This window comes from Pygocentrus nattereri, chromosome 8 (genome assembly GCF_015220715.1).
Source record: "Pygocentrus nattereri isolate fPygNat1 chromosome 8, fPygNat1.pri, whole genome shotgun sequence".
NCBI lineage: Eukaryota > Metazoa > Chordata > Actinopteri > Characiformes > Serrasalmidae > Pygocentrus > Pygocentrus nattereri.
In genome coordinates this window covers 6,398,603-6,424,622 of record NC_051218.1, presented here as the reverse complement: position 1 = coordinate 6,424,622, position 26,020 = coordinate 6,398,603, and the positions used below count along the sequence as shown (strand labels likewise).

The 26,020-nt window shown below is 40.8% G+C and overlaps 1 protein-coding gene across 1 annotated transcript in view; it reads left to right on the top strand.

Moving 5' to 3' along the window:
• Positions 1-867: 867 nt before the first annotated feature.
• Positions 868-26,020, top strand: part of LOC108438530 (cytosolic carboxypeptidase 4) — a 319,250-nt gene continuing 294,097 nt past the window's right edge. Inside the window, exon 1 of the mRNA XM_037540410.1 lies at positions 868-1,075. Within this exon, the coding sequence (XP_037396307.1) occupies positions 1,003-1,075 (73 nt within the window). The 5' untranslated portion in view covers positions 868-1,002. The remainder of the gene's footprint in view (positions 1,076-26,020) is intronic.

Sequence of the window (26,020 nt, the reverse complement as noted above, 5' to 3'; positions counted from 1 at the left end):
AGACTGAATGGGCAGAGCTGAACTGCTATAGGCTGAATGGGCAGAGCTAAACTGCTATAGGCTGAATGGACAGAGCTGAACTGCTGTAGACTGAATGGGCAGGGCTAAACTGCTATAGGCTGAATGGGTGGGGCTTAACTGCTGTAGGCTGAATGGTCGAAGTTAAATCGAGCTGTAGTTTGAATAAGCAGTCATATATAAATATGCATAGAATAATATCATGGCTGTTTGCAGCTTACTTTCCATCTATGGACTGTATAGAGCTGGAAGTGAGTGATAGGTTTTAAAGAAAACCAGACGTTAGTTATATGGGCTCGGTATATTTGTCTGGTGCCGTTATTAGCAGCCAGTATGGGCTTTTTAAAAGACGTGTAATTGTGGTATGAAAGGGTTTAATTGTGAAGCGTAGCGGAGAGATTCTTGTGCTTTTGTGTGGCCCAGATCAAAGTGGACGTGTGGCGTGCTTTGCATTGGGATTTGTTTCTGCCTGCAGATTCCTGCCATGCCGTGCTATTCATACTGTCCGGCGACGATGGACGCATCAAGAGCCTGATACTCAGGAAGCTTGGAGAAGCTCCAAAGCCGAGTTCCAGACACACACAGACACACACACATGCTTCATACCGCTGAGACATGGCGCTGCACACCCCTCTCCCTGATGACAGGGGTTTTCTGGTGTGATTAACCCCCTCTTGGACTCTGTGGGTCACTCATCCATGCCGCTATCTGACCTTTGGGCTTCTTTCCAGCAGGCCAGGTTACACACAGCCTGCCATTAGGCTTTTAAAAAACAGCCAGGTGTCTCAGTCACATACACACACCAAAGGGTGGGCTGTACGCAAAAGGAAGAGAGAGAGAGAGAGAGAGAGAGAACCAGACAAGGCTTCCTTTTCAGTAGAACCTTCTCCATCATTCTTTCCTCATATTTCTGCCCATATCAGTCCTCCTAGTACTTCCACCCCCATTCTTTCCTCATACTTACTGACTGTCGACCGTCCGGTGATGTACAGCAACAGCAAGCCGAGCCTTTTCACCTGGACAGGCACTTTGAAAGAGTGCGCTAATCCCAGCATGGGTGAGTACGCCGTGGCTTCCTATGCATCCCTGTAATGCTCTGAATGCGCTCATCAAATCCCTCGCTTGCCAAGAGCGCTCGCGTGCAGAAAGGTCACAGGGGTCAGCGTTGATACTGCTCTAACCCTACAAGTCTAAAGGACTGCCCATGGAAAGTTTTGGGACATTTGATTTTTGCTGTTACTTCTCTCTTAACCCTTTGTTGCCCATAAAAAAACCCCCTCAGATTAATTGAAACATTTGGCTTAAAAGTGAGCTTTTATCACTTCATTTAACATGCGGAATCGAGTCTTTTGGCTACACAACCATTTTAAGCAGAACCACAGAAAAATGTAAAGTTTTGGTCGTGAAGTAAAGTTGCAAAAGTGAAAAGAAAATTGCATGTAATTGGAAAATTCTGTTAGATGGGAAAATACTTCATCACTTTAGACCAATCAGAGCAACGTCTGGGGCATATTTTCCCCTTATTATAGTAAATTTAGTTGTTAGACATTAATAAGTTAGAAAAATTTATAAATTTATATCCTATCTTTATATTTTATTTATATAAAAATGTATATGTATCTTCAACATTCAACGTCATGGTTATTATTATTGTCATTATTATTATTATTATTATTGCTATTATTATTATAACTGTTATTGTTGTTATTATTTTTCTTTATTATTATTATTATTATTATTATTATTAGTAGTAGTAGTAGTAGTAGTAGTAGTAGTAGTGGGCAGCATGGTGTCACTGTGGGTAGCGCTGTTGCCTCACAGCAAAAAGGGCCTGGGTTCGATTCCCCGGCCGGGCCACCAGAGTCCATTCTGTGTGGGGTTTTTATGTTCTACCTGTGTCTGCGTGGGTTTTCTCCGGTTTCATCCCACAGTCCAAATACATGCTAAGTTGCCCTCTAGGTGTGAGTGAATGTGTCTGTCTGTCTGCCCTGCGATGGACTGGCAACCTGTCCAGGGTGTATCCTGCCTTCCGCCGAATGACTGCTGGGATAGGCTCCAGCGACCCTAAGGGAGAAGCGGTTTAGAAGGTGTGTGTGTGTGTGTGTGTGTTATTAGTAGTAGTACTAGTGTGAAAACATAGTATTTAATAAATATTTCAGCATTCAGTTAAATCAAGTAAACTCACTGCCGACTGTACAATAAGGGACTCTTCTTTTGAAAGCATCCTTGTTCCTGCTGAACGTGAGACGAGTACTGTGAGTGAATGTTGGCAGAGCAGTTAAATCTGAATTTTCAGCGAGTTTGCTTCATAATTCCACACATTCATGTTCTCAATGAATCCACAAAGGCAGAATTAACTGACTGTCACTCTGAATTGGAATGATAGCTGCGTCAGGTTCTCGTTCGAATGGTTCCTCTCACACACCGCGATTAACGCTGTAATCGTCAGTCTGAGCTGATTGTCTAGAGTAACCAGACACAGAGTCTGGTGGGTGAAACTATAGACAAGGATATTTAAAGATCAGCTTTAAATATATGATGGGCCCTATACACTGACCAGCCCCAGAATGGTCTAAATAATGGTGTCTATAATGATTTGATAGCTTTCCTTTCTAAACTGTTGATAAAACCTACATATTGAAACTCCTTTGTCCCAAAGGTGGTTTGAACATCTGGCCGGTTTGATCGCTGACATCACAACAGTGGGTTAAGTGCAAAGCCTTTGGCTTTGTTTCCCATTATTCTCAAGCAATCCTTACAGCTAATTTAATATAATATCGTAGGATTTTCCAAACTGACTAATTAAACGTGCGCATTAGTAGTAGAAACATTTTGAAAAGCTAGACCTCCCCAGACTTTGGCTGCTCAGTGTATAGGGTGGAATATTTATTGCATATACAGAACCTTCCAGAAACTGGTCCATGCTGGTTTGTTGTGGTTATCAGCGGGCGTAGCTGCTGGCCACTCACACAGCTCTGTGTTTACCTCCACTTAGTGGCCTTATCTCAAACGGGAGGGAAGATTCCAGAACGTTCTTTCCACTTGGAAGTGTGTCAGAAGAGCCACTCTGTTGATCAGGAGCACTTCTGTGTTATAGAGAAAACAACAGTAAACAAATAATAAAAATGAATCAAAAATAATGTAGTGGAACAACATTTAAGGTGGCAGGGCATTTAAAGTGGAACTGCAGTTTACATAGCACTAAATTTAAGGTGGAACTGCAATTTACATAGCACTGCATTTAAGGTGGAACTGCAATTTACATTGCATAAATTTAAGCTGGAACTGCAATTTACATAGCACTGCATTTAAGGTGGAACTGCAATTTACATTGCATAAATTTAAGCTGGAACTTTACGGTAGCACTTAAAGTAAGGTGGCGCAGGAATTAAGGTGGAGCTTCATTTCAGGTGGCACAGAATTTAAGGTGGAACTTCATTTTAGGTGGCACAGAATATCAAGGTTGAACAGAATTTAAGGTGGCACTCCATTTAAGGTGGCACAGATTTTAAGGTGGAACTGCAATTAACATAGCACTACATTTAAGGTGGCACAGAATTTAAGGTGGATCTCCATTTAAGGTAGCACTAAAATTTAGGTGGCGCAGAATTTAAGGTGGGACTCCTATTACCGTCATATTACCATCCACTTTGGATACTGCAGCATCTGCTTAGCAAAATTTTAGCAACGTTTGAACAACTGTCAACAATCATCTTCCACCATTTCAACCCTTTAACAAAATTAGCTGGCAAGTATGTTTTTACAGATGTCTATTATATATTGAGGGCATTATTATGTATAGATACTTACATTTATAATGCATATGGGCCATGTTGTTATTGCATAATGTATGGAGTATATTAGTATTACATGTAGATATTTACTATTTACATATTTGGTGCATAGTATTATTGCATGTAGGTACATATATAACATGTATTGAACATATTATTACTTATTAGTACTATATGCAGGTAACATTGTATATATGTGGTATACTGTTACATATAGTTAATAAGTTATATAATACATACAGGCCCTATTATTATTACACATATGCATGTAAGCATATGCAATATGGGACTGATTGTTTTTGCATATTGATAATTATATGTAACATATAAGAGTCATATCATTACTACAAATGGACACTTACATATAATATATAGGGCATATTATATTACATAGAGGTATTTACAAATACATAATACGTATACTTATATCATTCATATGGGGCATGTTATTATTACATAAGGGTATTTATGTACATATACATAGAGTATGTTATTATTGCATATATTTACACATGCATGTAATATATCTGGGACATTATTGCATGTAGGTACATATATAAAATGTATAGAGCATATTTTTATTTATTATTATTAATAATAGGTCATTATAAATATAACACTTTTCTTGCTATTGATATTACTATTTTTTATTTTTTTTACATTTTTTCCACATATAGATACCTGCTGTTGTTGGAAGAAAACCTTGTATCTCAATTTTTGACGTTTTCCAGTTTTTAACATAATGTGAAAATAATTACGGCCGTTTACATTGTATGTGAATTTCATGATGAATGGACTAGAAGAAATGACACAAAATTACTTGGAAAAAAAATCTGCTTCCATTGGTTTACATTGAAAGTAAAGCTTTTTTCCTTCTCCTGTAAAGTTAAGTACATATAAGTATTTACGTAAATATCACATATGTTTTATTTTATACGTATATATATATATATATATATATATATATACACATATGCCCTGCAATGGACTGGTGCCTTCCGTCTGATGACTGCTGGACTGCTGGGATAGGCTCGAGCTCCCCCCGCGGCCCTGAGGGAGAAGCGGCTTAGAAAATGTGTGTGTGTGTGTGTGTGTATATATATATATATATATAGTATATAGTATATATGGGACATATCATTATTACATGTAAGTGTTTACATTTACTGTATGAAAACAAATCTGCATGTGTGCCCTCAGCGTTTGTGTGTATTCCTGTGTTTTGCCATGTAACGATGGAAAACTATCTGTCTGATATGGAAAGCCTGAACCTGACACCTTTCCCGAATTTTGAAACAGCAGATGGAAAGTTTTAGCGCCCCACCTGCTGCCCCTTTAAACCAGGTCCAAGGCCAACCGCACTCTTCTACAAGTTCCCAAGACGTTGCACAGCAGCCATATCATGTTAGGCTTCTATTATAAGACTGTATATCTCCACCTTCATCTCTCCACCACTATATCACTGCCATCTGCCTGCCATCACCTTTATCTCCTACTCTCAGTGCTCCTTAGAATTAGACTGGAGGAGACGAGCTCACTCAGAGAATCTCTAGTTAGGAGGACTGACACTTGATTGCACTGACACTCCAGTCCAGAATGATTGGAGGGGCTTTGGAGCTTTTGTGCAAAATTTTAGAAGTGCCTCATTTATATTCATGCTGTTAGTGAGACGTGGGGGACAGTAAATGTAATTAGTTTCTGTACTTATTTTTTTTTCGTGTATCTGTACTGAAGTTTTCTTTGAAGGTTTCTGTGTATAAAAACATAACATGTCAAAACGAAAGAAGCGCAAAGCCAGAGCACCAATCAGGGCCCAGCGGTCACTTTGTTTAGAGCTGGTTTTGACCTGTCGGTCATACCGACCCAGTGCAGCACCCGGTTCAACGTCAGCGCAGCAGCGTAAAACTTTGGGAGAGTCTGTACAACATAAATGATGAACTAACCTAACTTTGTGTAAATAGAGCACAATATAGAAATATGTCCACATGTGCAGTCGAGACTGACGCGGCTTTTTTCTGAATTTCTACAAACACCATTTCATTTTATAGTAAATGAGTTTGGGCTGGTTTATGCTTATGAACAGACGCCTACAGATCAACATAGTAAAGGAGCTCATCTGTGATCCTGAGTTTAAAGCCAGTTTTTATTCAACTTAAACTTGGAACTAAGTTGTAAATAAATCTGAAACTGAAACTTTGCTTGTGTGTAAAAAGTGATTTCAGAGCCACTCGGTTCTCCCTGATGGAAACTGTTTACCTTCAGTGTTTTGTGCTTCTGATCATTTTAATAGACGTCAGCGTCACTAATTAATGACGTTCTATTAAAAGACTGGTTTACCAAGAGAGACGCTGGAGGACTTTCACCTGAAATGAGTTCATGAAGCCAGTCTGGTTATAAAAATGATAACAGGACATCAGAGCCAGAATTACTCTTTTAGTACTTTTACTTTATACTTAAGTACATTTGAAGGTAAATACTTTAGTACTTTTACTCAAGTGGAGGTCTAAAGGGAGGAACTTCTACTTTTACTGGACTGATATTTTACCTTGGGTGTCTCTACTTTAACTCAAGTACAGTGTTTGTGTCCAGCACTGTTAGTGACTGTGAACCATTTACTCAGCCAATGAGCTGATCAGCTTACCAACCAATCTGCATTCAGTGGCAGTATTGCTAGAATGGACAGCCCAAAACTGAAATATACTGTACATTTTTTATGTTTTTTAATAAACTTTACCAAAATTAAAGGGACCATATCATGCAAAACCTCATTGTTCTCACTTTTTTTTTAAACTGAAGAGTTTTGATTAGTGAAACTAAGCTCAGCTCACTTTGAATTGACCCCAGGGCAACCAATCAGAACAGAGCTCAATTAAGTACATGAGTGTTAAAGGCGCAGTAACAAAAACGGCCTGATTATGTCAAAAGGATGAAGAGAGGTTGGAAAATGATCAAGTAAAATAGATTTGGCTGATTTTGGTACATAAAACTACACAGATGTCATAAGTAGACAATAAAAACAAGATAAAATGTGAGATACGGGCCCTTTAAAGGAAACTCCCGCATTAATAACTATGCATATTTAATTAATATTGTAGCAGCTTCATTGATGACTCTCTTGAACCCCCTCTTTAGCGCCCTCTAGCGTGCTGTGTTGGTATATTGAGAGGAACAGGAGGGGTCCAGGCTCCTCGTGAATGTTCTTGATGTGCATAAAAAGGCTGATCTGTTTTTATTTGTTGTGCGTATTAAATTTCAAATTGCTGTCTCAATATTTAAACGTTGGAGAACATGCTGGAGTTCGTCCAGCAACCTTGTCACCATCTTAAACTGCTCACACAGACCTGTTGCTAATCAGAGAGAATCAAAACACAACACAGAGAAATTTACATTACATTATTTATATAGGATTATGATGCATATTCAGTATCACAGAGCAGGTCTGTACTCTCATCTAAAAACAGAGACAGAGGAGAAAAAGAGAAAGTGGAGAGCGAGAGAAGAAAAAAGAAAGTAGAGAGAGAGAGAGAGAAGAGAAAGCAGAGAGAGAGAGCGAGAGAGCAGAAAAAGAGAGTGGAGAGAGAGAAGAGAAAAAGAGAAAGTAGAGAGAGAGAGAGAAAAGGGACAGAGAAAGTGAGATAGAGAAAGAGAGAGGGGGCGAAAGTGAGAGAGGGGGGAGAAAGTGAGCGAGCGGGGGAGAGAGAGAGAGAGAAGAGAAAGCAGAGAGAGAGAGCGAGAGAGCAGAAAAAGAGAGTGGAGAGAGAGAAGAGAAAAAGAAAAAGTAGAGAGAGAGAGAGGAGAAAAAGAGAAAATAGAGAGAGAGAGCTAGCAGAAAAAGAGAGTGGAGAGAGAGAAGAGAAAAAGAGAAAGTAGAGAGAGAGAGAGAAAAGGGACAGAGAAAGTGAGATAGAGAAAGAGAGAGGGGGCGAAAGTGAGAGAGGGGGCGAAAGTGAGAGAGCGGGGGAGAGAGAGAGAGGGAGAGGGGGGGAAAGAAAGTGAGAGAGCGGGGGGGAGAGAGAGCAAGAGGGAGGGAGAGGGCGGGAAGAGAAAGTGAGAGGGAGAGGGGGGGAAAAGAGAAAGGGAGAGAGAGAGAGAGAAAGGGGGGGAGAAAGTGAGAGGGAGAGGGGGAGAGAGAGAGAGATAGAGAGAAAGGGGGGGAGAAAGTGAGAGGGAGAGGGGGAAAAAGAGAAAGGGAGAGAGAGAGAAAGGGGGGGAGAAAGTGAGAGGGAGAGGGGGAAAAAGAGAAAGGGAGAGAGAGAGGGGGGAGAAAGTGAGAGGGAGAGGGGGAAAAAGAGAAAGTGAGAGAGAGAAAGAGAGAGGGGGGGAAGAGAAAGTGAGAGAGCGGGGGGGAGAGAGCGAGAGGGAGGGAGAGGGCGGGAAGAGAAAGTGAGAGGGAGAGGGGGGAAAAAGAGAAAGGGAGAGAGAGAGAGAAAGAGGGGGGAAGGGAGAGGGGGAAAAAGAGAAAGGGAGAGAGAGAGAGAGAAAGAGGGGGGGAGTGAGAGGGAGAGGGGGAAAAGAGAAAGAGAGAGAGAGAGAGAGAAAGAGGGGGGGAGAAAGTGAGAGGGAGAGGGGGAAAAGAGAAAGAGAGAGAGAGAGAGAGAAAGAGGGGGGGAGAAAGTGAGAGGGAGAGGGGGAAAAAGAGAAAGGGAGAGAGAGAGAGAGAAAGAGGGGGGGAGAAAGTGAGAGGGAGAGGGGGAAAAGAGAAAGAGAGAGAGAGAGAGAGAAAGAGGGGGGGAGAAAGTGAGAGGGAGAGGGGGAAAAGAGAAAGAGAGAGAGAGAGAGAGAAAGAGGGGGGGAGAAAGTGAGAGGGAGAGGGGGAAAAGAGAAAGAGAGAGAGAGAGAGAGAAAGAGGGGGGGAGAAAGTGAGAGGGAGAGGGGGAAAAGAGAAAGAGAGAGAGAGAGAGAGAAAGAGGGGGGGAGAAAGTGAGAGGGAGAGGGGGAAAAAGAGAAAGGGAGAGAGAGAAAGAGGGGGGGAGTGAGAGGGAGAGGGGGAAAAGAGAAAGAGAGAGAGAGAGAGAGAAAGAGGGGGGGAGAAAGTGAGAGGGAGAGGGGGAAAAGAGAAAGAGAGAGAGAGAGAGAAAGAGGGGGGGAGAAAGTGAGAGGGAGAGGGGGAAAAGAGAAAGAGAGAGAGAGAGAGAGAGGGGGGTGAGTGAGAGGGAGAGGGGGAAAAGAGAAAGAGAGAGAGAGAGAGAGAAAGAGGGGGGGAGAAAGTGAGAGGGAGAGGGGGAAAAGAGAAAGAGAGAGAGAGAGAGAAAGAGGGGGGGAGAAAGTGAGAGGGAGAGGGGGAAAAGAGAAAGAGAGAGAGAGAGAGAGGGGGGTGAGTGAGAGGGAGAGGGGGAAAAGAGAAAGAGAGAGAGAGAGAGAGGGGGGTGAGTGAGAGGGAGAGGGGGAAAAAGAGAAAGTGAGAGAGAGAGAGGGGGGTGAGTGAGAGGGAGAGGGGGAAAAGAGAAAGAGAGAGAGAGAGAGGGGGGTGAGTGAGAGGGAGAGGGGGAAAAGAGAAAGAGAGAGAGAGAGAGGGGGGTGAGTGAGAGGGAGAGGGGGAAAAAGAGAAAGTGAGAGAGAGCGAGTTTCTGTAGGTGTGGGTCGTGATTTAAGTGCTGTGTCTCTCTGGGTGGATTAGGTGGAGAATTCTGGGCTGTTCTGACAGACGGAGTCGCCTTGTGGCTCAGAGCTTCACCACAGCAGCCTCTGCTCAATCAGCTGATCAGCTGTGATCATGGTACACTTTGAGGTCATTACAGATTTTCAGGAGTCACAGATTTACACCGCAAGCCATCACCCAGTTGATCGATAACTAAATCAACCATAACGGACCCGTGGGACGTTGTTATGCTGTTCCGTCCCCTCTCGTTGGTTATTTTAGCTCCAGGCTTGTCCCATCAGGCATTTAAATGTTCTCCTGGTCTGCTGGAGCCATGAGGAGCTTTACTAAGCTTAAGCTCCAAAGCCAGGAGGCATTACAGCCTGCTGCAGAAACTCAACCCCAGGACAAAGTGTTTCTTATTAATAGCACGTCGCTCTGGACTGGAGGTATTCCTCTGTGCTGCTGACCTGCTGTGTCTATGTTTTGACAAGCCTCTTTTCTGATGGGCGAAGGCCTTTTTATCATTAACTAAAAATATATTTAATAGCAACCACCAGGGATGCCATAGCAATGCCCTAGCAACACCCTAGCAACCACGTTGGATATCACAGCAGTGGCCTTGCAACACCCTAGCAACCACCTTGGATACCATAGAAGAGGCCTTGCAACACCCTAGCACACACCTTGGATACCATAGCATGCCCTAACAACACCCTAGCAACCACATTGTATATCACAACAATGGCCTTGCAACAACCTAGCAACCACTTTGTGTACCATAGCAATGACCTGGCAACACCCAACAGACATCCTGGATACCATAGCAATGAGCTGACAACACCTTAGTGACCACCTATAATACTATGGTAATGGCTTAGCAACACCCTAGCAGCCACTTTGGATACCATAGTAATGGCCTTGAAACACCATAGCAACCACCTTGGTTATTACAGCAATGAACTAACAACACCTTAGTGACCACCTATAATACTATGGTAATGGCTTAGCAACACCCTAGCAACCACGTTGGATATCACAACAATGGCCTTGTAACACCCTAGCAACCACCTTGGATACCATAGAAGAGGCCTTGCAACACCCTAGCAAACACCTTGGATACCATAGCAATGACCTAACAACAACCTAGCAATCACCTTGGATACCATAGCAATTAGCTAGCAACACCTTAGTAACCACCTATAATACTAAAGCAATAGCCTAGCAACAACTTACCAACCACATAGGATATCATAACAGTTAACAAGCAAAACCCTAACAACCACCTTAGATATTATAACTATGAACTAGCAACACCTTAGTAACCACCTATTATACCACAGCAATGGCCTTGCAACACCATAGCAACCACCTTGGATATCACAGCAATGGCCTAGCAACCTCCCAACAACCACCTTGAATATCATAACAATGTAACTGCCTATTCTACCATGATGATGGCCTAGCAACACCCTAGCAACCACCTGAAATTGCTATATAAACTTGAGATTTCAGAAACAGTCGACAGCTACAACTCCTTTAACGCTTTAAGCATTTTTATCATTTTGTCAACTTAAAGCTCATTCACAGACTTTGCTCTCTGAATGTTTGTGGTTGTCTGCTGTGAATATTACCAAAGTGTTTTCAAATGTAATCAGTGGTGCATCGTTCTAATGTTGCCACATAGCAACATCTACTATCAGTGAAGGTTACTACAGCCAATGAGGCTGACGTAGTCTTACAGCTATGCTAGCTGCCCGCTAAAGGGACACATTGCCTTTTATTCATTTTGGATTCCACAATTTGAGTTTAATAACGATAATTTATTTTCACATGTCCAAAAGTTTGTAGACACCTGTTTCTCCTGAAATGAAGGGAATTAATGGGGAGTCTTTGCTGCAGTGACAGCTTCTACTCTTCTGGGAAGGCTCTAGATGTTGGAACATTGCTATGAGGATTTGATTGAGTGTTAGTGAGGTCAGGTACTGATGTTGGGTGGTCAGTTCTGGATCACTTCAACTCATCCCAAAGGTATTAGATTGAGCTCCATCACTCCAGAGATCACAGTTCCTCTGCTCCACAGCCCAATGCTGGGGCGCTTTGTATCCCTCTAGCCCACAGTTGGCCTTGGACATGGTAACATTAGGCTCATGTGTGGTTGCTCTAGAGTGTCTCATTCTATCGGTTCAACAGTTTAATACTTTTTTTCCACTCTGTGTGTGTCATTTCGTAGTTTTGAGGTCTTCACTGTTATTCTAAAGGGTTTAATGTAGTAGAAAAATAAGTAGAAGTCTCCAAACTTTCGATCTCAAGGATTCAAGGATTCAAGGAGATTTTATTGTCATTCGCATCACATGGTACATGAGGTGGAACGAAATTAAGATCTCATGGTCCAGTTTACACCCAAGAGCTGTTATAAAATAGATAATAAATAGAAGTACACAAGAGAGGGAGAGTAGGAAGTTAGCAGCAATATGAAGTCCAGAGTGCAAGTTGCTATAGCAGCATGATATTGACTTAGAGCAGTGGATAAAGTGTCTAGATAAAGTGTCTCAGTGCGGTTTAAAGTGACAGTGCCTGTAACAGTACTTGTTCTTGTAAGTGTCAGTTGGAATTTAGGAGCCTTACAGCTTCTGGTATGAAGCTGTTTCTGAGTCTGGTTGTTTTGCACTTGATGCTCCGCAGCCTCCTGCCTGAGGGGAGCGGGACAAAAAGTGCATGTGCTGGGTGGGTGGGATCCTTCCTGATGCAGGTAGCCCTTTTCCTGCATCTGGAGGTGTAAATGTCTGTGGTGCTGGGGAGGCTGACTCCAGCAATCCTCTGTGCAGCCTTCACCACCCTCTGCAGTGCTTTCCTATCTGCAGCAGAGCAGCTTCCATGCCACACGTTGATGCTGGAGCACACGACGCTCTCCACCACACATCTGTAGAAGGAGGTGAGGACTGCCCTCCCGAGTCCAGCTCGTCTCAGCCTCCTGAGGAAGTAGAGCCGCTGATGTGCCTTCCTGACCAGAGTGGAAGTGTTGTTGCTCCATCTATACTGTATAATAATGACGCTGATGATTCATAATGCTCTAATCAGTGGAGATGGAGTTTACCTGGCAGGCTTCACCTCAGCAGGATAACAGGGCTGTTTTTCTTGTTGCTGAGGGAGATTATGCTGCTGCTTTTTTGAGTGGACACAATTAGCCCAGTGGATTTAGACTAAAGCTCCTGTTAGCCGGGTGATTTTTCTCATGCTAGTCTCTAATTTCCTCCTGAAGTTCAAGGTTAAGTCCCAGCTCTGTGGATATACACCACAGCTGAACCCCTCAGTCCACAGTTCAGCCTTTAATCCTGCGAGATGGACAGTTTGGATGAGGTTCAACCTAAATGATGTTGGAATCTCATAATGGCCTCATGCTGAGTTCTCAGTCTAAACACACTGTGGACATGTTTACAAACAATGTTTATTTTTTGTGTTTTTGTTTGTTTGTAGTAACTAGTTCCATTTATTCAGTTCCATCTACTCAGGTCCATTTACTCAGTTCCATCTACTCAGTTCCATTTACTCAGTTCCATCTACTCAGTTCCATTTACTCAGTTCCATCTACTCAGTTTCATTTACTCAGTTCCATCTATTCAGTTCCATCTTCTCAGTTTCATTTACTCAGTTCCATTTACTCAGTTCCATCTTCTCAGTTTCATTTACTCAGTTCCATTTACTCAGTTCCATTTACTCAGTTCCATCTACTCAGTTTCATTTACTCAGTTCCATCTATTCAGTTCCATCTACTCAGTTCCATTTACTCAGTTCCATCTTCTCAGTTTCATTTACTCAGTTTCATTTACTCAGTTCCATTTATTCAGTTCCATCTACTCAGTTCCATCTTCTCAGTTTCATTTACTCAGTTCCTTCTTCTCAGTTTCATTTACTCAGTTTCATTTAATCAGTTCCATTTATTCAGTTCCATCTACTCAGTTCCATCTACTCAGTTCCATTTACTCAGTTCCATCTTCTCAGTTTCATTTACTCAGTTCCATCTACTCAGTTCCATCTACTCAGTTCCATCTTCTCAGTTTCATTTGCTCAGTTCCATCTTCTCAGTTTCATTTACTCAGTTCCATTTATTCAGTTCCATCTACTCAGTTCCATCTACTCAGTTCCATCTACTCAGTTCCATCTTCTCAGATTCATTTACTCAGTTCCATCTACTCAGTTCCATTTACTCAGTTCCATCTTCTCAGTTTCATTTACTCAGTTCCATTTATTCAGTTCCATCTACTCAGTTCCATCTACTCAGTTCCATTTACTCAGTTCCATCTTCTCAGTTTCATTTACTCAGTTCCATTTACTCAGTTCCATCTACTCAGTTCCATTTACTCAGTTCCATCTACTCAGTTCCATTTACTCAGTTCCATCTACTCAGTTCCATCTTCTCAGTTTCATTTACTCAGTTCCATCTACTCAGTTCCATTTACTCAAGCAAAGTGGCTGTAAATAAGGATTTTATTTGTACTTTTCTCTTATTTACATTTCAGTCAGTAACATTTAGTTCATAATTCTCTTTGTTTTGGCTTTTCCATTTGGTTGTTTTGATTCTAGACTGCTTTAACATACTGGTAATTAAAGAGGTTGTAGTAGCAGTAAATGTTCTATAAAAGTACCATAATCATTTTTGGAAATTTGGATTTTGGAAAAGAAAAAAAAACAGATGCCAAAGGGATTTTTTTCTTGATGCTAGAGAAGAACCATTTTTGGTTCCCTGGAACCTAATTAGAGATGGTTACTTACCAAAAGAAACAGCCCAAAATTACTTAGAAAAGAAGTCTGGTTCCATTGACTTACATTAAAAGTAGTCTGCTGTTTACTTCTTGTATAAAGTTGTCATGTTGGAGATACAAGGTTTTGTTCCTACAGCAGCGATAAACTTTAATATTTTCCGTAGAAGTAATAATGTTTTTTTCTCCAGTTTGGCCTTAGTCATCTCTACACCTCTGATTTTAATCTATATAATATTTTTCTGATGGATTTATAGGCGTCATGTGGCTGTCAGATTGTTGGCCGACTTTGGTGTAAAATTTTTTATGATTGGTTTTAAGCCGTTTCATTTCACCATCTCAGTGTGAGAGTGTTGGATGACACGCTGCAGTTTACTGCCTGATGGTCTTCTCGTCATCTTAAATTTCACACTGCATAACAGAGGCTCATGTGTAATCGGGTTCCTGTCAGCGTGATATGCCGTGAACAAGTTTAGTGGGCATTAAATATTTTGGCTTGCCCATTTTGATGGTATAATACACATTCAGCATTTCCAAAAGCCACTCGGGTTACTTAAATAACAGAAACTAACGGCAAAATTTGTTTATTTAACAGTAAGTGCTGTATTTTGGTAACACTTTGTTTTGGCGGTCCACTGCCGATACTCTGTAGACACAAAGTTTATCTTTTATTTACATATAAACCTCCTGTTTTCTTCAGATTTACTAACATGTTTATCACTGGTTTTAAATTAAAGCTCCCCCCAAAAAATATGTCAGTCATTTATTTAGAGATCTTAAACATTGAATGGAGCCAAACTGACCCCAAAGATGACACTTTACATTTAAATCCAAACCTCAGTCTAGACCTAAATTTAACCTCAACCTGAATTCTATACCTAACTTAGTTATCCAGTCCTGCTAGTGATTTGGTGCCATGCTCTGGTGATTGGACAAATCTGAATAACATTTATAATCATTGTTATTCCATCAATCCATCCATTAAACAATCCATCCATCAATCCATCACTCCATCAATCTGTCCATCAATCCGTCCATCAATCTGTCTAACAATCTGTCCATCAATCAATCCATCAATCAGTCCATCAATCCATCAATCAGTTGATCAGTCCATCAATCAGTCCATCAATCAGTCCATCAATCTGTCCATCAATCTGTCCATCAATCAGTCCATCAATCCATCAATCAATACATCAATCAATCCATCAATCAATCCATCAATCAGTCCATCAGTCCATCAATCAGTCCATCAATCTATCATCAATCAATCCATCAATCCATCAATCAGTCCATCAATCCATCAATCAGTCCATCAATCTGTCCATCAATCAGTCCATCAATCTAACAATCTGTCCATCAATCAATCCATCAATCAGTCCATCAATCAATCCATCAATCAGTCCATCAATCTGTCCATCAATTCATCCATCAATCCATCCATCAGTCCATCAATCCATCAGTCAGTCCATCAATCCATCAGTCCATCAATCAATCCATCAATCAATCCATCAATGCAACAATCCATCCATCGACCCTGAGTTGAACTCAGAGTACATTGAGGGAGATCCTCATTTACAATGTAGCCGAGCCTGTCCAGAGATCAGGGATAGAAAGATTAGATTGTAAAAACATCAAATGATTAAAAAAAAGTAATAATAATTATGAGAGTACATTTAATAGTAATTAAAATCAATGAACAGTTAAAATCGCAACAATATGATAACAGTAAATAACGATGAAATAGGGATAAAAATAGATTAAACCGTACTTAATGATAGAAAGAAAAGAAGTAGAAGATGGAGAACAATAAGCTGACACTGGCTAAGAAGTAAAAGTAAAATAAATAATAGCCTAATTAACCACGTCCTCCTCCTGGCTGTGATTGGTCCTTGTTTGTTCTGAGACGTCCTCCTGGCTGTGATTGGTCCTCATTTGTTCTGAGAACTCCTCCTGACTATGATTGGTCCTTATTTGTACTGTGATTCATCCTAATCACTGCCTCGTTTGTTCTGAGACCTGGAAACAAGGTAATTATTTAAATCTTGTGCATATTTTCTCATTGAAGTTTGGCTTTACACACTCTGTGACAAGTTAATATAGTAAAATAAAACAAAAACTAGAAGTTTGGAAGTTTAAATGATATTTTTAATTGATTATTTTAAAATAATATATAATGACATTAGCAGTTAGCACTAGCAGGCTGATGTCTGAAAATGCCTGGCCGATTCGTGTGGAAGACTGCAAACGTTCAATAGGTTAGATAAGATAAATACAATATAAGCTATTAAAGACAATGTTAATAAATAATAAAAGGCCTTTGCCCTCCTGACGCTGTTCAGGTTGAGGTGGTGCGTGTTTTTAAAGTCCAGTATGGGGTGCCAGTCTAACACTATTGCTAACCTGCTGATAATCCTAACCCTAATAATCAGTGTCAGCAGATACTTTGTTAACTATCTGAGCATTTGTAGCATTAGCAGGACCGTCAACATAAAAGCGTGATCATATTTTTAAGGAGATGACACAAGACGTGGCCATTCGTCTGCCAATGTGTCGGTGGTGCATGTATGGAGGAAGCTGGTGAGATATGAGTTTCATCCAAAGTGGAGGGGGCCTCTTCACCAGCCCACTGAAACCCAAAGAGGATGTCTAAACTTACTGACTGTCACTCTTCCCCGCCTGGCCAGCTTGATTTACTCTGTTTCCTTTAATTAAATGCTGAGAGGGTCAGAGCAGGGGTAGCAGGTCTTGCTGGACACTGAGTTGGGACACTCTCAGTGGCATCTCTGAGGCATCTGCGGCATTTGGTTGTTTCCCACCTGGAGCACTAGGATCTGTTACTGAAGCTTTTATGGCAGCAATATCAGCTAAACAGATTAACCTCATAAGTAGGACTTTAAAGTGATGTTTATCAAGATTGAATGGAATATTTTGCTTTAAAATTCATATTTTTTCCCACTTACCCCAAATGTAGTTGATCAGCTATTGACCAGCTTCTTGTTCGAATTCATCTAAAATTCTTCTAGGGTCACGTAGCCCCAACACTTCACCCCACCCCTTGATCTCAACAAGAATCAGGACACCCTACCCCTAAACGTGAACACACAAAACAGAGGGGTAGGGCTGAGTGACAGGTGCGAAGGGTGAAATGGGAAGAGGCCTAACTCTTGTTTTGCTTCCATTTATGTCACTTCTTTTCTGTGTGGTTTCTTGCTCGTTTCTTCATTTTGACTGGTGGCAGACTCAAGGTTACAGGGACTCACTGTCGCCTCTTAAAGTACAAAGTGGTATTGGAAGACAGAACAGGCTGAGGCTAGCTGGTTACCATGCTAACTTCAGTAGATATCTCTGCAAGTAGATGTCTTTGGGCAGGCGTGGGCTGGAGGTTAGGGAACCAGCCTTGTGACCAGAAGGTCGCAGATTTGATCCTCTGAGCCAACAGTGCATGACTGAGGTGCCCTTGAGCAAGACACCTAACCCCCAACTGCTCTATGGGATAGGGCTGCCCACCGCTCTGGACAAGTGGGTTCACCGTCCCCTAGTGTGCATGGGCACTAGTGTGTATGTGGTGTTTCACTGCATGGATGGTTTAAAACGTGGAGGTGAAGTTTCCCTGTTATGGCACTAATAAGGGTCACTTAACCTTAGTAATCTTAAACACAGTACAAACTGTATATTTTTCTAATTTTAGTTCATTTCAAAATGTTTTTACCCCTGAAATGGCAAAAATGTTAATTTGCACTTCTATGACTTAAGAGTAGCTCAATCAGTTTGCATTGAAGTCACTGTAATTGCTGAATAATAAGCCTTAGTGTGTAATAAGCCTGGGATTTTAAGGGGTTAAACTAAATCTTCCAGATTGCATCTTTAAGGTCACAGCAACAAAAGCAGCCTTTTTAATTCTAACGGATAAAGAGAGGTTGGAAAAGAGTCATGTGAAAATGAGTTATGGCTATTTTCAATGCATAAACCCAAACAAATGTTATGAATAGAAATCAAATACAAGATAAAAGTGATTATGTAGTCTTTTTATATATATCGGCTTCTTTTGAATTCACCAAAAGCGAAGGAGAAAAGGCCTGACGGTGAGAGGAAAACGCTGTACAGCCTGATTTTCTCTCAAATCCTTTTGTTAATAGTACATAATGGGAGATGATGGTTGAATGATGTCGTTACGAGAGCGGAAAACAGAGTAATTCACTGAAGTGTGAGCTTTTATCCACCTTATCATGCGCAAATCTGATGGAGGAGTTAAGCTGAAATTACGGTTTATCATTTCGTGTCGGACTCTCTTATTATCAGAGAGACCCTCATAATCAGCCCTTACAAACCACTACCAAATGGCTTCACCTCTGCTCCTCAATACGAGGCCTAATTGGAAAAGAATGGATCATTATTTCATTGATCTTGGGTAGTAATTATGCTCTGATTATGGAAACAAGCGCGTAAGTGTAGCTCAGTGTAGGGCTTACATTGAGCTCATGAGCCTGATCTTCCTCTCGCGTCTGCTAGGCGTATGCGTCCGTGCATATGTGTGATAGTTATTGTATATATGGGCAAAACTACTGAGGTTAAGATCAGGGTTAGGGTTAGGGTTAGGATTAGGTGTCTGTTAATACATTTAGAAACATGCTTAAATGAAAAACATCACTATATTATTACTCGTATTATTGACATGCATCTTCATTTTTGTTAATGTTTATTTCCTCTTATTTAAACACACCTGCTTTGTGAAAAGTTCATGATGAATGGACCAACAGAAATGCTTCAGAATCCCTTACAATAAAACCTCTTTACATCAGCGCACCTGAAACGTAAGGAGCATTTAGCACCCTCCTGTAAAGGTGCGGATTTGGAGATACAGGTTTTCTATGGACAGTGACGATATGTATAATTTGTATGGGACATTTTATTATTACATATAGATACTTACATATATGTATAATACATATGGACATTATTATTGCATAAAGATTCTTAAATATAAATTCATATGGGGCAAAAGCAGGACCATGACGTTTTAGAAATTCAAACACTGTGTGTGTGCTTGTGCGTGTGTGTGTGTGTGTGTGTGTGTATGTGTGTGTTTGTGCGTGTATGTGTGTTTGAGTGTGTGTGTGTGTGTGTGTGTGTGTGTGTGTGTTTGTGTTTGCGCATGTGTGTGCGTGTGTGTGTGAGGTTGTGTTTTTGTGTGTGTGTGTGTGTGGTTGTGTTTGTGTGCTGGTTTGTGGGTGTGTTTGTGTGTGTGTGGTTGTGTTTGTGTGTGTGTATTGACCTCGTACATTTGTCTCATGCATTTATCTTTTATGTTTATCTAGTGCATTTATTTAGGGCTTTTATCTAGTCTACTCCAGTCTTTTCATCTATAGTGTTTACTTAGTGCATTTATCTAGTACCCTTATCCAGAGCTCTTATCAAGTCTGTTTTTTAAGAGCATCGATCTAATCTAATTGTCTAGAACATTTGTCGTATAAAAAATGTAATGCGTTGAGTGAATGCATTTGTTTAGTACACTTTTCTAGAACAAGTGTTTTGTGTACACACACACACACACACACACACACACACACACACACACACACACACACACACACACACACACACACACACACACACACACACACACACAGACATGCACAGCTGATGTGGCTAAACTCTGATTTATGACGCCGGGCTCTCGTCCTCTGGCTCGGGTTCTTCTCTGGACGTGGATGCTAAGAATATGTATATGGAATATAAGCTCTTTATGTTGTGATCAGTTTAGAGCGTCTGTCTATATTAAGGGGGAGATACAGTTTCAGTGGAGTGGCACTGGGGGTGGCAAAAGGACATGAACCACACTGATCAATGAGATCAGATTCAAATCTGCTGGAGCTTCTCTCTGTGATTGACATCTGACACGTACCGAGTATTTAGGGACTGGACGCTCTTCAAGTGTGTGTGTTTCCTAACCACTAGAGAGCAGTAGACATAACTGGCACATGGTGCTAGATTGCAGGATGGAACAATGTAGAACATGATGGAACACATGGTGATAGATGCAGAACATGGTGGAACCCATACAGGATTTTAGATGTAGGACATGATGGTATAACATGCAGGATGGTAGTTACAAAACATGGAAGAACCCATACAGGATGATACAGAGCCTGGTGGGGAAGATGTTCAAGTTGTTGTTAAGTGCCAGTTATGCCTACTGCCCTCTAGTGGTCAGCTAGGGCTCTGTGTAAATAGTCCTTTTAGGCCATAAGGTAAAGAGCTCATCTTAAACCCCCCACTGCTCAGCTATGTCCTGTTTGCTCAGCACATGACGAGTCTTTTAAATAGCATTATGGGCTCTAAATGTCTGACATGCAGTCTGAAAGCTTATACAATAGGATTTAATATAATCATATCAAGCAAGTAATATACTCATCTAACAGTGTTTTTTTTTATGTATATTTATATATTACACATATGTAAGGCTATTTAAATACTAAGGAGGGAGTCTTTTATAGACACACCAAACTATTGAAGGGGAGTACTGAGCATTGCAGTATGAAGGCCTTTTCAGAAATTATGCTTTCTTTATTTCTTGCCTTCGTTTTTGTTCTTGCAGTCGCTTTTGCTGTTGAGTGTCCATGTTTGTTTTTCAGTTTTTGACATAATTTGAAAATGGATGTTGTCTTTTATACTGTCTGTAAATTTCGTGAAAGAATGTACATACATATGAATATGTGAAACTTACAGACATAATTTGTGTATTCACATCCACTCTCGCTTAACAATGAAACAAATCAACAAACAAACAAAAAACTTACAAATGTACACGGCTGTTGATATTATAAGAACAGTAAGGGCCCTAAAACAGATCCTTGGGGAACACCACATTGCAGTCTATGCATCCAAAATTTCCCCGTTTGTCAAGAAACATCTTAACATATCTAAACCATACTCTTAAAAAAGGTTCTTCAAGGGATCTTTAGTTAATAGAATGGTTCTATATAGAACTGCAAGCTCTATATAGAACCATTTCATGACGAAATCTTTGCATGGTGAAATCATTCTTCAGATTGACAGCGTTGTTTATGGTTCTATATAGCATCAAAAAGGGTTTTGAAAATGCATGTGGTTCTTTATATTTTGTGTAAATTTCGTGAAGAATGGACCAAAATAAATGGCCCAAAATGACTTGGAAAGATGTCTGGTTCCATTAACTTACATTAAAAGTCAAGTAGGTTTTTTCCTTCTCCTGTAAAGTTACCATTTTGGAGATACAAGGTTTTTTCCCAACCAATGCTGTCAAGGCAAATGGGGGCTACTCTGAAAAATCTAAAATAGATTACATTTTGGATTGTTTTGTTACTGTATAAATCCATATGTGTTATTTTATAGTTTTGTTGTCTTTACATTTATTCTAAAATGTGCAAAATAGTAAAATATGAGGAAATATTAAACATTTCTAGCAATAGACATCAAAACTTTTGACTAAAACAGCATTTCTGTGGAAATTCCACACAGACAGCATCAATTAGACCAGAATTGATCTGTTTTGGGGAAGCCAGGCTTGGACAGTTATTGCATTTTACAGGACACCAATAATTAAACATGTTAAGACCTTCAGGCACCTGACCTTTCGACTCTTTCCACCTCATCAGTCCAGAATATTGAAGGAAGGCTCTTGTTAGAGGCAATTACCTGCGGTTGGCTCTTCACCTTGTTCACCCAGACTTACACCGAAATCCCAATATTTCTGTTAGTTATGCAATTAGTGGGGTTCATTAGCACTTAGTTTAGCCCAAGGATGAGCCATGAAACTTGACATACGTAGGCACCGGATGGCATGTAAATTTCCTATCATCATATCAGTGACCAAAATGTATAAAACAAACAAAAAAAAATTAGATAAGGCTGAAAAGTTCACCAGCACCACTACTGTTTGCTGTTCAAATTATATACAGTACTGTGCGAAAGTTTTAGGCATCTAAGCAAATTTCTAAACAATTTACCTCAGCAGTGAGTTTATCACAATACACATTAGAATAAAGTCATATTCATAACTCAAATAAACGTAAGAACAATAAAAAGTAACAAGAATTTCTTGGGTCCATATTTTTCCTTGACACCTTCACAGCCGCCACAGAGACTTCTTAATATTATCAATTACATCATGAGCACAATTTTCTGAAGCACTGATTGGTCAAACCATATATATATATATATATATATATATATATATATATATATATATATATTTATATTTATATATTCCATTATTAATTAATACCCTATAAATTTAGTTTATTCAAATATTTACACTTTTCTCAGCAAATAAACACATACTACGCAAATAAATAGCTTTTGAAAATGTGTCTTGGGTGCCAAAGACTTTCATACAGTACTGTATAAATATGTGAAGGTTACAGACATAATTTGTGTATTTAAATTGACTCTCACTTAAAAATGAAACAAACAAACAAAAAACTTACAAATGTACACGGCTGTTGATATTATAAGAACAGCAAGGGCCCTAAAACAGAGCTTTGGGGAACACCACATTGCAGTCTTTGGCTCCAAGATCGCTCCATTCATTGAGAAACATCTAAATATGGCTAAACCAGACTCTTAAAAAAAGGTTCTTCAGTGGATCTTTAGTTTATAGATGCTTTTGCCCCATATATGGGACGGTAGATATCGAACATGCTAGATATGGAACCCGGTGGAACATATATAGGATGGTAAATATAGATCATGGTAGAAGACATTTATAATGGTATATGTAGAATACGGTGGAACAGCATAGGATTTATAGAATGTGGTAGAACCCATACAGGATGGTAGATATGGAACATGGTGGAAAACATTCAGGATAGTAGGAGGAGGGTAGAAGATGGTGGAACCCATACAGGATGGTAGATATACAACATGGTGGAAAACATACAGGAAATTCATATGAAACATGGTGGAACACATATAGGATAGTAGAAACTGAACATGGTAGAAGACGTTTATGATGGTAGATGTAGAACATAGTGGAACTACATAGTAGTAGATGGTGGAACCGATACAGGTGTATAGAGTGTGGTGGAGCACATACAGGATAAGATAAGATAAGATAAGATGCCTTTATTGTCATTGCACAGTGTACAACGAAATTGAGCAGCACTTTACACACAAAATAATTAAACATAAGCCTAAAATGTATAAAATGCAGATTTAAGAAAAATAGTATAAAATTCTTAAATATAAAGAAAAAGGACGCTAAAACTATATGTTCTAAAACAGACAGCAGACAATAGATAAGTGAGGTAGCAATTTGTTGCACATTCCTTGGATAGCTTATAGAATTATATAATATTGCACATCTTAAGAATTATTGGGCAGAAAGAATATAGATTATAGACTGCACACTCGACTCGAGAACAAATGAATAATAAATAGAACAGATGTGAGGTGGAACACTGGAACAGTGTACAGTGTCCTAATGAGGTCAGTGCCAGTAAAGAGCTGTAGTGGTGTTCAGTCGGTTCCACTGAGCACAGTGTTCTATAGAAAGTCCTTGTCAGTGTGTGTGTTTGGAAGTGTTCAGTTCCCGTACGGCTCTGGGGTAAAAGTTGTTTTTGAGTCTGTTTGTCTGGTATGGGATGGACCTAAAGCGTTTATCAGAGGGCAGCAGGTCGAACAGATGATGTCCCGGGTGAAATGTGTCCTTCAGGATGTTGGTTGCCCTGCTGAGGCAGCAGGAGCTGAACAGGTCCTCCATGCAGGGGAGTGGGCAGCCAATGATCTTCTGAGCCATATTTATGACCCCCTGCAGTGCTCTCCTTTCTGCCACTGAGCAGCTGCTCTACCACGTTGAGATGCAGTATGTCAGCACACTCTCGATGATGGAACGGTAGAAGGACACCAGCAGCTTCTCCTGAAGGTTGTTTTTCCTGAGAATTCTCAGGATGTAGAGCCTCTGCTGCGCCTTCTTGACCACTGCCATGGTTTTGGTGGTCCAGTGGAGATCTTCAGAGATGTGTGTGCCCAGAAATCTAAAGGAAGGGACTCTTTCAACACAGTCCCCATTGATGTACAGTGGTGTGGGGACTGCTCCTTTCCGCCAGAAGTCTATAATGAGTTCTTTTGTTTTTGAGGAGTTCAGGGTGAGGTTATTTCCCAACACCATACAGCCAGTCCCAGGTGGTCTCGTCTCCTCCAGAGATAAGTCCAACCACTGCCGTGTCATCTGCAAACCTTACTATGGTGTTGGAGGAGTGGGTGGGGACACAGTCGGAGGTATACAGAGCATAGAGAAGCTGGCTAAGCACGCACCCCTGTGGTGCTCCGGTGCTGAGTTTGAGGGTGGAGGAATGATGGAGACCCAATCTTACAGACTGGGTGCGGTCGGTCAGAAAGTCTCTGATCCAGAGGCAGGTGGGTTGTGAAAGTCCCAGGTCTGTGAGTTTGGTCACCAGTCTTTGGGGGATGATTGTGTTAAAAGCTGAGCTATAGTCTACAAAGAGCATCCTCACATAGCTCCCTTGGTGCTCCAGGTGTGTGAGTACTGTGTGGAGAGCAGTGGTGATGGTGTCTTCTGTCGACCTGTTTGCTTTGTAAGCAAACTGGTGTGGATCAAAGGTGGGTGGGAGGATGGCTCTGATGTGATACTGAACCAGTCTCTCAAAACACTTCATTATGACCGGTGTGAGTGTGACCGGACGGTAGTCATTGAGGTCACTGATGGTAGTCTTTTTTGGCGGTGGAATGATTGTGGCAGACTTCAGACAAGGTGGGATGATATATTTGGACAGGGACAGGTTAAAGATTTCTGTAAAGACCACAGACAGCTGGTCTGCACATACCTTCAGCACCTTTCCTGTCACACCATCAGGACCAGTAGCTTTTCTGCAGTTCACCTAACCTTATGCTCCTGCACAGTGAAGATGTGGTTGAGGGAGACTGGTGGAGGTCTTGTGTCTGTCTCCGCTGCTTTGACCTCATATGGAGCAAAGAAACAATTAAGTTCCTCTGCCAGTGAGGCGTCACCTGCCGTGGGTCGTTGTTGATCCTCAATTTTCCTCTTGTAGATGGTCTTAGCCTCCTTGATGCCTCTCTTCAGGTTGGTTTTAGCCACATTGTAGAGGGCTCTGGTAGATATAGAAGATGGTGAAACCCATACAGGAGGGTAGTTACGGAACATGATGGAAGCCATAAAGAATAGCATGCAAACAATATGGTGGAACCCATACAGGGGTATGGTAGATATAGAACATGGTGGAAAACATATAGGATAGTAGACATTGAACATGGTAGAAGATGTTTATGATGGTAGATTTGGAACATGGTACATGGAACAACATAGTAGTTATGGTAGATGGTGGAACCAATACAGAATGATAGATAATAAAGAACTCAAATCTGAATGTACCAGAAGAGATTTCCACTTTCTGAGGCAACCAGAGTCTAAACCCATACAGGATGGTAGATATGGAACATGGTATAAGATATTTATGATGGCAGATGTAGAACATAGTGGAACAACGTAGTAGTTAAAGAAGATGGTGGAACCGATACAGGGGTATGGTAGATATAGAGCATGGTGGAACACATACAGGATGGTAGATATAGAAGATGGTGAAACCCATTCAGGAGGGTAGTTACAGAACATGGTGGAAAGCATACAGGATAGCATGCACAATATGGTGGAACCCGTACAGGGGTATGGTAGATATGGTACATGGTAGAACTTATAGGATAGTAGATATAGAACATGGTGGAAACCATACAGGATAGCATGCAAACCACATGGTAGAACCCATAAAGGGGTATGGTAGATATGGAACATGGTGGGACAACATAGTAGATATCATAGATGGTAGAACCGAAACAGAATGATAGATAATAATGAA